Below are 13,501 nucleotides of genomic sequence, written 5' to 3'. Positions count from 1 at the left end.
AAATAAACTGAGCACAGTGGCTCACACCTGTAATCCCAGCACTTTGGGAAGCCAAGGCAGTAGGATTGCTTGAGCCAGGAATTCAAGACCAGCCTGGACAATGTAGTGAGACCCATCTCTACAAAAAAATTGTAAAAATTAGCCAGGCGTGGTGACCTGGGCCTATAGTTCCACCTACTTGGGAGGTTGAGGTGGGAGGATTGCTTGAGACCAGAAGGTTGAGGCTGCAATGAGCTGTGATTGCACCACTACACTCCAGCCTTGGGCAACAGAATGAGTTCCTGTCTGAAAAAAAACATGCTAAAATGCAGTGCCAAATCTTACAACATGGATATAATTCTACCTTAATTATATAAGATGACCTCAAATATTATGATGTACCAAATAGGCAAAACAACAATAAATGGAACTAAAGCTTGTGCTAATATTAAAGCTGTAATGAGAATTTGTCCAGTAGAATTTAGGAGGACTTTGCCAGGTATGATTTATATACGTGTATAAAAATGATCTGTGACATTAAATGGCCAAAATAATAATCATTCCTTTGATTTCAGATATATCCTCAAATATTTGAAGCAAATATATATATTTGATATATTGATATATTTGAGGCAAATATGTCATTTACCTCAAAAGTAGACACTATAGAAGGGAATTGCTGGGTCATATGATAACTCTGTTAATATTTTGAGTAATTGTCTAACTCTTTTCTAAAGTGTCTGCACCATCTGACACCCCCACCATCAAAATATGAGGGTTCCAATTTCTCTACATCCTTATCAACATTAGTTATTGTCTATCTTTTTTATTGTAGCTGCCCTGATGGGTGTGGAGTGATATCTCACAGCTTCAATTTTTCTTTCCCTAATGACCAATGATATCAAGCATCTTTTCGTATGCTATTTGTCATTTGTATGTTTTCTTTGGAGAAATGACTATTCAAGTCTGTTGTCCATTTTAAAATTGTGCCACTTTCTTATGGTCGAATTGTAAGTGTGTGGGTTTGTTTTTTTAATCTTTGGATGTATTGTACACATAATTCCCTTTTCTGGTATATGTTTTGCAAATATTTTCTCCCATTCTGTAGGTTGTCTTTTCACTTTCTTGATGGTGATGGTATTTGAAGCTGAAAAGTTTAAAAACTTTTGATGATATTTAGTTTACCTTCTTTTTCTGTTGCTTGATTATTGCTTGTACTTGTGCTTTCAGTGTCAGAGCTAAGATATACCATTGGCTGATCCACAGTTATGAAGATGTATTCATGTTTTCTTCTAAGGGTTTTTATCGTTTTAGCTCTTACATTTGGGTCTACACATTTTTTAGTTAATTTTTGTATGTGGTGTGACATAGGAGTCCAACTTTGCTCTTTTTCATGGGGATATCTAGTTATTCCAGTATCATTTGTTTAAAAAATTATTCTTGTTCCCCCTGAATTGTCTTGGCAGCCTTGTCAAAAATCAATTGACCATAAATGTGAGGATTTATTTCTGGCATTTCTATTTTAATCCATAGATCTATATGTCTATCTTTATGCCAGTACCATTAAGGTCTTGATTACTGTATCTTTGTAGTAAGATTCGAGATCAAAAGATGTGATTCCTCACACTTTGTTTTTCTTATCAATATTTTCTGGCTATTAAGGTTCTGTATTAGTTGGGGTTCTCTAGAGGAATAGTATAGATGTACATATGAATGGGAGTTTATTAAGGGATATTGACTCACACATTCACAAAAGTGAAGACCCACAATAGGCCATCTGCAAGCTGAGGAGCAAGGAAGCCCGTCTGAGTCCCAAAACCTCAAAAGTAGGGAAGCCAACAGTGCAGCCTTCAGTCTGTGGCCGAAGGCCCAAGAGCCCCTGGAAAACCACTGGTGTAAATCCAAGAGTCCAAAAGCTGAAGAACTTGGAGTCTGATGTTCGAGGGCAGGAAGCACCCAGCACGGGAGAAAGATGAAGTCCAGAAGACTCAGCAATTCCAGTCCTTCCACTTTCTTCTGCCTGCTTTTATCCTGTCTGTGCTGGCAGCTGATTAGATGGTGCCCACCCAGTTTGAGGGTGGGTCCGTCTCTCCATGTCCACTGACTCAACTGTTAATCTCCTTTGGCAACACCCTCATAGACACACCCAGGAACAATACTTTGCATCCTTCAGTCCAATCAAGTTGACACTCAGTATCAACCATCACAGCTTCCTTGCATTTTAACAGAAATTTTAGGACCAGCTTGTCAATTTATGCAAAAAAGCAAGCTGAAATTTCGACATGTTGCATTGAATCTGTGGATCAATTTGGAGCATATTGCCATCTTAACAATATTAAGACTTTTAATACATGAATATAGAAGGTCTTTACATTATTTAGGCCTACTTTAAATATTTCAATGACATTTTGTAGTTTTCAGTGTATAAGTCTTGCATTTCTTTTGTTGATGTATTTTATTCTTTCTATATTATTGTAAACAAAATTATTTTCTTAATTTTATTTTTTGGATCCTTTAATGCTATTATTCATAAAAACAACACATTTTTCTCTTTTGTTGTTATATCCTACTGTCTTGCTAAACTTGTTTATTAGTTCTAGTAATTCTTTTTAGTGAAGTCCTTAGAATTATCTGTATTCAAGATGTCACATACAAATAGAGATAGTTTTACTTTTTCCTTTCCAATATGGATATCTTTTATTTCTTTTTCTTGTCTAATTCCCCTGGCAAGAAACAATTAGATGTAATTTTGACAATATCTATGTACTTTGTCTATGATAATATCAGACTACTTTCAAATTAAATATTTTGTTTTACTAGACTTTACCTTGGTTGCTGGCTTTTCAAGCATCAGAGATATGTAATAGTCAACCTGTAGAAAGGCAGCCCTGCCAGAGATTTCCATGCAGCATCAGATTGAGACAAATAGAATGAGAATTGAGTCCTCTCTACCCCAGTCTACTTTGAAGATTAGGTAGAAATACAAAGAGAACAGCTAGTGGTTACTGAATGTTTGCTATGTGCAAGGTACTAAGCCAAGAGCTTTTTGTCGATAATCTTATTTCTCAAGATAAATCAATGATAGATAAGGTTAATATCACCATTTAATACAGAAAACCAAGTTCAGAGGGACCAAACAAGTTGTAACAAATTATATGGCTTAGAGATTGTGGCTGTATGAGTAAACAAATGTATGGATGTGAGTGTTTTCCAGAGAGAACAGCGTTATTACCTAAGAGGAACCTTCCACACTAAGAAAGGCTAGGATTTTCTATAAGAAAAAAGAGGCTGTCTTATCAGTGTTCACAGACCCATTGTTAAAGATACATTCATAATGTCATTGTTAGGGGATAGAGATGCTCTTAAAAATACTGACTTCTGCCCTATGAATAGGACTCTAAAGAGTGTATTGTGAGGAAAATAAGCAAACATAGGACCCCCTCTAAGTTTAGTAAAGTTCTTCAAAGGTCATTTTCCCCATTGACATTATCTGATTTGATCTCGTTAATGCAATGCTTATATTTTAGTTTTTCCTCATATAGACCTTATACATATTTTTCTAGATTTGTACCTAAGTTGTGTGTGCGTGTTAATGCAAATGGTATTTGTGTTTTTCATTTTAAATTTCAATTGATCATTGCAGTTGTATAAAAAAAGTTGACTTCTGTATGTTAATGTTGTGGCCTGCAACTTTGCTATAATTGCTTATTTCCAGGAATTTTGTCAATTCTTGCAGATTTTCTTCATGGGAAATGGTATCATCTGAGGACAAAGAATTTTATTTCTTCCTTCTCAACCTGTACACCCTTTATATCCTTTTCTTGTCTTATTCTATTAGATAGAACTTCCAGAGCAATGCAGAATATAGTGAGAGAGGATACCCTAGCCTTGTTCCCAGTTCTAGGGGAAAATCATCTAGTTTCTCACCATTAAGTATAATGTTAGCTGGAGATTTTTTGGTGATGTTCTTTATCAAATTGAAGAAGTTCTCTATTCCTACTTTTCTGAGAGCTTTTATCATAAATTGGTTTTGAATTTTGCCAAATGCTTTTTCTGCATCTATCAATATTATAATTTTTCTTCTTAGCCTGCTGATATGATGAATTAATTGATTTTTGGGTATCAAACCAGCCTTACATACTCGAATAAATACCATGTGGCCATGATTTATCGTTGCTTTTATACATCGTTGGATTTATTTTGCTAATATTTCTTGAGGAGTTTTGTGTCCCTGTTCATGAGAGACATTGGTTCATAATTTTTTTTTCTGGTAATGTCTCTGGTTTTTTTGGTATTAGGGTAGTGCTGGCTTCGTAGAATGAGTTCGGAAGTATTCCCTCTGCTTCTATTTTCTGGAAGAGATTATAGGGTATTGGTATAATTTCTTTCTAAGATATTTGGTAGAATTTTCCAGGAAAACTATCTAGGCCTATTGTTTTCTCTTTTGAAAGGATGTTCAAGCTCAGTCGCCCCCACCAGCCTGTTCGCCGTGTTATCCTGCTGCTCCGCTGCCCCACTACTCCACCAGTCACGATGGAAGAAGAGATTGCCGCGCTTGCCATTGACAATGGCTCCAGCATGGGCAAAGCTGGGTTTGCTGGGGACGATGCCCCCCAAGTCATGTTTCCCTCCATTGTCGGGCACTCCCGGCACCAGAGCTTGATAGTGGGCATGGGCCAGAAGGACCCCTACGTGGGCGACAAGGCCCAGGGCAAGCGCGGCATCCTGACTCTGAAGTACCCCATTGAGCATGGCATGGTCACCAACTGGGATGACATAGAGAAGATCTGGGACCACACCTTCTACAATGAGCTGTGTGTGGCCCTGGAGGAGCACCCAGTGCTGCTGATTGAGGCCCCCCGCCCCGAAACCCCAAGGCCAACAGAGAGAAGATGACTCAGATCATGTTTGAGACCTTCAACACCCCGGCCATGTACGTGGCCATCCAGGCCGTGCTGTCCCTCTACGCCTCTGGGCGCACCACTGGCATTGTCAGGGACTCTGGAGATGGGGTCACCCACACGGTGCCCATCTACGTGGGCTACGTCCTCCCACATGCCATCCTGCATCTGGACCTGGCTGGCCGGGACCTGACAGGCTACCTCATGAAGATCCTCACTGAGCCTGGCTACAGCTTCACCACCTCGGCCCAGCGGGAGATCATGTGCCACATCAGGGAGAAGCTGTGCTACATCACCCTGGACTTCGAGAAGGAGATGGCCACAGCCGCATCTTCCTCCTCCCTGGAGAAGAGCTAGAGCTGCCCAATGGCCAGGTCATCACCATCGGCAATAAGCGGTCCTGATGCCAGTAATGTGGCAAAGCCAAAATTTTAACCAGATCTGATTTCAGAGCTCTGACCCAGAAAGTTCTTATGCTCACATTAGCTATTCAGATGTTAACATTCGGTATTTTAAATTACAGAATGATACATATCTGAGATAGACCTCTTCAAGTCTTCCTTATAAATTAGAAACAAGATTTTTCAAACAGAAATACTTTCAACTTTTCAAGAAGCTTTAATTTTGTCTCATAAAGTGTGAATCGACTGGATCTGTTATTTAGAATGATTAGCACACTGGGAGTACTCACAGCAAAGCCTTTGAAATTGATAAAAATATGTGCTCTAATCTGACAGAGATCATCCATTTGTTACACCATTCCAAAGTTCCCTATTATTGCCTGTGACATTTCCCAAATCATCTAGAGATTCAAGCTGTTGGAACAGTTTCTTTTATCAGTCATCTCCAGAGGCTCATCAAATTGAGAATTGTATAATTTTTTTTTTTTAGATCTATGTGGCACTTGCCACAGACAGAACCTTTGGAAGATGATGTTGTTGGCGTCTAGCCTTTGGTTAAGATCAACACTTGATGGGTGATTTTTAATATTAATAAAAACAGCTAGCTTGATGTTAAGCCTTTGTTCTTTTAAAAGACCAAAGAGAAGAGAAATAGAGTAACTACACTTGTGAGTTTTATCACCTAGTATACATTAATACATTAAATATGAAAATTCAGTGAAAACTCTACTTTCAAATTTTATTCTTAATATCCATTACCCACATTTATACTTTGTCGTTATGTGTTTGTAATTATATCTAATTTCATGTTGGTGTAGGCATCTTCACAAACATCTAATAGACATAGAGTTTTTTAAAAAATAGTATGTGTTGGCTGGGTGCGGTGGCTCACACCTGTAATCCCAGCACTCTGGGAGGCCAAGGCTGGCAGATTGCCTGAGCTCAGGAGTTCAAGACCAGCCTGGGCAACACGGTGAAACCCCGTCTCTACTAAAATACAGAAAATTAGCCAGGCGTGGTGGCATGTGCCTGTAGTCCCAGCTACTCGGGAGGGTGAGGCAGAAGAGTTGCTTGAACCCAGGAGGTAGAGGTTGCAGTGAGCTGAGATTGTGCCACTGCACTCCAGCCTGGGCGACAGAGCGAGACTCCATCTCCCCCCAAAAAAAAACAATAGTATGTATATTATTTCAATTTTTTCCCCTTTAGGTTTACAAAGAAATAATATCGCCTCAGATGACCACTTCTTTGTTGTTGTTCTCTACAGGATGAATAAAGAAACATCAACATTGTTAAAGAAAACCCAGTGAAAAATATAGCTAACAACTTTCTAAAAACTCTCACTAATCCCAAGAACTAGACTACAACCTGATTAGCTTGTATGTGTGCTGGTTCCAGTTTCTAGACTTAATATTATACTGGTGAGAGCAGCAGTATTGGTTTCTAGAGATTACCAATTTATAAAGTGTTATACAACATTGCTGTTACACTGTTCACATGGGTTTGGGGAAACTGGGAAAGCATCATTACCCACCTTCCAAATTCCCATTACATTTTTTCCTACAGCTTTTCTTTATTTTATTTTCTTATAGGTAAAATGGAATGGCAGAGTGGTGTGTTTCTGAGAGTTCCATTGCTTCTGAAGATGATACTTGATACCTGATAATGGATTGTTTTCTTTGTTGACATTTGGAAAATCACTTCCTTAATTCATTACAGAACTGGAGCATGGTTAAGAACACAGTCTGATGCCAGACAGCCAGGTGCAATCCCAGCTGTGCCACATATGAGTTGCATAATTTCAAGCCAGTCACTTAACATATTTTAGTTTCCTAACCTGTAAATGGGCATATAGTATTACTTATATCTGGCTCATTGGAAATATTAAATAAATATTAGTTTATTATGAATGACAGTATTTATTCCCAATCCATGAGTAGTATTGTATTTTTTATGTTCCTGATCTAGCTGATAGAAAAGTCAGTTGGGTTTGTAACTTTGACTTCCTCTATCAACATTTCTAAAGCCAGTTCATCAGAATGCTTCAGTGTGGTTTTTTTTTTTTTGAGACGGAGCCTCACTCTCTCACCCAAGTTGGAGTGCAGTGGCGCAGTCTTGGCTCACGGCAACCTCTTCTGGAGTGCAGTGGCGCAGTCTTGGTTCGCTGCAACCTCTTCTTCTGGGGTTCAAACGATTCACCTACCTCAGCCTCCCAAGTAGCTGGGACTACAGGCGCATGCCACCACGTCCGGCTAATTTTTTGTAGAGGTGGGGTTTCACCATGTTAGCCAGGATAGTCTCGATCTCCTGACCTCATGATCCACCCACCTAGGCCTCCCAAAGTGCTGGGATTACAGGTGTGAGCCAACGCGCCCAGTCTTCACTGTATATTTTTTTAAAGGAGGTCATGAAGGAGCCAATATTTAGGTTAGTTTTATAGTGTGCTTGATTTCAGAAAATGTTTTGAGTCCTGCAATGTAAGTCAATTAAAAAAAAAAAGAGAGAGACACCAAGCAAACCTTGGGCTTTTTGAAAACCAGGATCATATCTCCAGAACACTTGAGAAACGTTTTTCCACTCAGGAAGAAACATGCCAAGTTCAATTGTTCTTAGGTAATTTAAGCTAAAAGAATGTGATTTCTCGAAAGGAAATGTGGTCAAGACAAATAATCTGTACTCAGACAGAAAGTGCCAGGGAATCCACTGTAGATATTGCTTTTCAGGAGCTGAGTGAAGTGAGTTTAGAAAGTATGGATTTGAATTGCCTGGTCAGTCTTATACCCTCTAAGTGGCTGCATAAGCACAAATTAGGACAGCATCATTATCCACGAAAGATAGACTCCATCCCAAATGAATGTTTAATTATTAAATCCATCCAAAAGAAACTTCCCTCTAATTCCCTTTGTCTCAATTTATGCTTTCGGCATTTCCAAACACATCAGTGTTAAAATCTCTCTTCCATACAATTAGCTTGCATAGCTGCTGGGGTAGAATATGATATCTGCTCTTCCAGTCCCAAGAGTAATTTCTGGACCAAGCATTGCAGTGGAGATATACATGCAATGCAAGGTACAGGAATGCACTTTGATGATTTTCCACCTATGAAAATTATGTGCTCCATGTGAAACTTTAGTTTCTGCTTTGGCATGAGAGATACTGAAATATGGTGGGGTTAGAAGTTCAACAATAAAAGTTTGGCCACTCCCTATTATCAGTAAAGGGTGACACCAGCTTTTCATGGCTCACAGCATTGGTGGGAGAATAGAATAACCTCTTCAATAAAGTTTAAGGTTATACAAAGTAAGTCTCAAGCGAGATTTGTTCACTGGACATTTACTATATGTGGCAGGCATTGCCCTGGGAGCTGTGGTGCGTGTGAACAAGATGGGGTCCCTGCCCTGGATGGGAAGAGGAGAAGCATTCTGAAGAGATGTAGGAATGGGAAATGCATCCTGGTAGATTTCAGTATGTCATTAAAACTTCCTAATAACCCCAAGGAAAAGAAAGGCTAAACAATAGGCCCAATGTGACAAGTGACAGTGTTAGAAAAGAGATAAGACAGTACATTAATAATGAGTATTAAATAAACATCAGAGATAAAAAAGACTGCAATTCAGCTAAATCACGTCGATCTGTGGAAATGAATTCTAGGCTGTGCATTACTGAGAAGATGGGACTTTATTGGTTTCTGTAGGATACAAACAATGAAAAAGGAGAGTATGTGCATGAGAGAGTAGAGGTTAAGCGGGGTGGAGAGAAAGAGAGAAAGGGAGAAAGGGAGAATTGTAGGTGAGCAGTAAAGAACAAAAGATTTCAGAGGTAGGAAAGGCCTCATTGCATCCAGAGGATGTTCAGTGAAGGACAAAGCTGGAGCCCTGGGTTGATGTGAGGTGAAAAACCTGGAGGTGAATCTTGTGGCTGGAAGGTTAAGATCCTTGGAGAAATGAGCCTTTGGAAGGTTTTGCAGAGGGTAGTTTTTGGAGATTACTTCTCGGTGAAGAAGTGAATTTAGGAGATGAGGAACTGTGGGTCTGAATTGCCTGATCTTATCTTGTCCTCTAGAAGTGGAAGAGTGGTTTAGGGTGATTAACTTGCGTGCACGATAGATCAGAATGGCAGCTGAGCGGGCACAGTTATCAGTCTATGGAGTAAGTCCAGATGAGAAGAGAAAATGTCTGGGAAAGGTTGGTATGGTGGTGATAGCTAATTGTGTACCCCTCCATCCATCATCCCCTTCCTTCATAGGAACAGAAACCTAACTTTCTGCTGGGCACAGTTCCAGCCAGCTCTAAAGCATCATGTTTTTCATACTCCTTGCAATTGGATGTGGCACGTGGCTGAGTTCTGTCCAGTGAGATGTAAGAAATATGTATGGACTGCCAGAAAGGGATGCTGCCTCTTTTCATTGCCTTCCTCCTGGCTTGGAAGGGGCTATATGATAGCTGGAGATCTGCCTGCTCTCCTGGACCACAAAGTGCCCCAAAGATAGCAAATGTGTGAGGATGGCAGCTTAGAAACCAAGGGAGGACACAGCTCATGATCACTTCACAGGGCTGCCACAGCGGTTCTGGATGCCTAATCAGGATTATTTTTTATGGGAAAGAAAAATAAATGTTTACCTTGTTTGGGCCTCTTTTACTTGGAGTTTTTCTGTTAAGAAACCAGACTTGACCCCAACTAAGAAAATGGTAAGTGACAGAAGGTGAAGTAATGGCAGATAAAAAAATTATTCATTAGCGTTAGTTGGAGAAGTGACAGGTTGTTCCAGCCACAGCTTCTATTTTGTCGACATGGCCTCCTTGACATTTCAAAGCATGGGAGAGAAGGCAGATTCCCAGTTGTGCTTATGCAACTTAGAAAGCATGATTAAGCTTAGGCTGCTCAGATGCATCCTGGGGGGAAGTACTTGTGAGTGCTTATGCTCAGGTGAAGAGATGATTTTCCTGAAGTTTGTATGTATTGGGTCTCTTTTTCACATTACGGTATTCTTCTCCTTCTCCTCCCCATTCAGATACTTCCTCAGCTACTGTGACTCTCATATATTTTTGGCATCTTATGACACTATAGACTAATACTACAGATTCTTTCAGAAAGAAAATAGAGATAGGGGTCTTGCTATGTTACCAAAGCTGGTCTCAAACTCCTGGCCTCAAGTGATCCTCAAGCATTTTTACTTTTGATACCCCCAAATCACAAGGAATCCTTTAACAAGACCAAAGTCAATGAGGGCTGCAAAACACCTCCTGATGGTTGTCTGCTTAAACTAGAAGTAGGCGGCAAAAAGTGATTTATCCTAAGGGTTTTAATCCAGATCTTATATAGGGAGATGTGCCTAGAGCAGTATGGCATCAGTAACAGCATGAAGAATTTGAACCACTGAACAAGAAACTTAACAAGAACTTAAGTAGGTGTGACTCAGAGATGTTGGTCTCATTAGTGGGAAAGGCAGCAGATTGTATAAAGATGCCATTTGGTCTAGACATGTTGGATTTGGTCTAGACATGTTGGATTTCAGATGATGGCAACATATTCATATGGAAATGTCTAGTATAATTATAGAACCGGACAATGTAAGCATTGCAGGAGACCAGGCCACCAGTGGTCATCTTCTCCATGCTTGTACACCTACACATTGCAAGAAACTCATTAATCAGCTCATCCTTTTTTTTTGGCTGGTTGAGCCACAGGGCAGGCTTTTTGTGGCTGTTTCTGTTTCTCCTGACTTGAGTTCCCTGAACACAGTTAATGGGCCCAGGGTGGACACCTTACCAAGACTGGTCCACTGAGATTCTTTCTCAGAAATTTGGAATTCAGACTGAGAGCCATCATGTTACTTTCTTTAAAGTTACAGAGTGGCCATATCCTACCCTGGGAACTGGAAGCAAAAGACAGACAAACACTGGTTAAAAATAAAGCCTCTGGAAAGTTTTGCTGTTTCTGATTCTTGCCCCTTCCTGAGGCTCAGCAGAATCCATCCTTTGTGGTTCCGTGGAATATCCCACTTTTCTCATAATAAAACCTTTATTGCTCAAGGTGCCTCAAATTGGTTTCACTTAACTTGCCACCAAATGATCTTTACAAAGAACACATAGAATATGAACATTCTTTAGTATTACCATGGTCTGAGCACCTGGCAGGGGTCACAAAGAACCCTAGCTGAAACACATCGGACCGAACATGATGGCATTTTTTCCAAGTCACAAGGACAGGTCACAGGTGCACCCAGAACTCACTTGTCCTCTTTGCATACTGTGTCTAGCTGACTACAAAAGCCTTGGAAAGGTGCCAACATGCCAGTACTTCCCATCTACTTTGACATGATACACTACTAAATATGGGTAGGTTTTGATGTAATAACCTGATATTTTGGTTGTGGGGAATTACCAAATTGGAAAAGGGAGAGCCCACACCAAAAGCAGGGTAATCAGGCAACAACTGACCCACGGAGGATTTCTCAAGGAAAATGCAGTGCTCTTCATTGATTTGGCAGCAAACAAATTCCAAGTGTTTCATGTTTCTTCTCTGGGTTGCCATGTGTATTAGTCTGTTCTCATGCTGCTTATAAAGAACTACACATGACTGGGTAATTTATAAAGAAATGAGGTTTAATTGACTCACAGTTCTGCCGGGCTGGGGAGGCCTCAGGAAACTTATGATTATGGTAGAAGGGGAAGCAAACATGTCCTTCTTCACACGGTGGCAGAAAGGAGAAGAATGAGTGCCGAGACCAGCTCGGTCATAGAGACCCTAACCCAGCGGCGCTAGAGGAATTAAGACAAAGACACAGAAACAGAGTGCAGAGTGGGAATCAGGGGGCTGACAGCCTTCAGAGCTGAGAGCCACGAACAGAGTTTGACCCATATGCTTGTTGACAGCAAGCCAGTGATAAGCATTATTTCTATAGATTATAGATTAGCTAAAAGCATTCCTTATGGGAAACAAAGGTACAGGCTCTGGCTTGTTATCCACAGCAGGAAGATGTCCTTAAGGCACAGATCGCTCATGCTATTGTTTGTGGTTTAGGAACGCCTTGAGTGGTTTTCCACCCTGGGTGGGCCAGGTGTTCGTTGGCCTCATTCTGGTAAACCAACAACCTCCAGTGTGGGCGTCATAGCCATCACGAGCATGTCACAGTGCTGCAGAGATTTTGTTTATGGCTAGTTTCTCATGGCCTGTTTATGGCCAGATTTGGGGGGCCTGTTCCTAGCAAATAAGAGCTGAGCCAAGGGGGAAACCCCTTATAAAATCATCAGATTTTGTGAGAACTCACTCCCCATGATGAGAATAGCAGCATGGGGGCAATTGCTTCCATGATTCAACCACCTTATGCTGGGTCCCTCCCATGACCTATGGGGATTATGGGAATTATAATTCAAGAGGAGATTTGGGTGAGGACACAGCCAACCCATATCACCATGTATGTACAACTGTGTGCTCTTAGGCATTAAAGATGCTGCCTCTGGACGTGGAAGGCTTTACTTTTTACAAATTTAGGAGTGAAACATTAACATAGGAACAGGGAAGCAAAGCAGCTTAGTTTTTAGAATGACTTCAACTTTGTTCTCTGGTTTCTGTAAATCAATCAATGAAAGAATGTCTAAAAACTTTGAGACAGACAGGATTCAAAATGTTTTATGATTCATACTGTGCTTAAAATGTTAGCTGACTACCAAAAGCTGCAGTACATAACAGGCTTTGAAGCACCCCTCTCTCCTTGCCCCATCCTTACTTCCTCATTTTCCTAGGGTAAAAGATAGGGAAGGAGTAATATTCATACATTACGTTGGATATGTAATGTTCTGTAGCCAGAAGCCAGGCAGTGAAATGTATAGGGTTGGTACAAAAGTAATCAAGGTTTTTGCCCAAGTAATGGCAAAAACCTCAATTGCTTTTGCACCAACCTAATATTAAGATGAGAGCTAGAATTAAGATGTTTCCTTGGTCATTCATTGTAAAAAATGGATGATTATTCTGCTAGAAGTGCACATTTAAGATTCTTTCATGTATAATAAATTGCTAGTCATGAAGTGTAAAGAACTACAAGAAGTGTAAACATGTCAGTATTTCACAGAGATGAATATTAATGATGGGCATAACCCTTGTTTACATATTTAGACAAAATTGTGAGATTTCTTGACTTGCTATTACCTTAGCAAATCTCAAAAGTGATTAACGGTTATTTCTCTTTGCTTTTTAAAAAATGGTGTTTGGCCTGATTTTGCT

The 13,501-nt window shown here is 40.1% G+C and overlaps 1 protein-coding gene across 1 annotated transcript; it reads left to right on the top strand.

Annotated features, from left to right (window-relative positions):
- Positions 1-4,512: 4,512 nt before the first annotated feature.
- LOC129006835 (actin-like) lies at positions 4,513-5,237 on the top strand. Its single transcript, XM_054437017.1, is given in 2 exon segments — positions 4,513-4,839; positions 4,842-5,237. Coding segments are annotated over 2 exon segments (723 nt in total).
- The last annotated feature ends 8,264 nt before the right edge of the window (positions 5,238-13,501 follow it).

Source organism: Pongo pygmaeus, chromosome 1, assembly GCF_028885625.2.
Source record: "Pongo pygmaeus isolate AG05252 chromosome 1, NHGRI_mPonPyg2-v2.0_pri, whole genome shotgun sequence".
Taxonomy (NCBI): Eukaryota; Metazoa; Chordata; class Mammalia; order Primates; family Hominidae; genus Pongo; species Pongo pygmaeus.
This window is presented reverse-complemented; position numbering and strand designations above follow the sequence as displayed.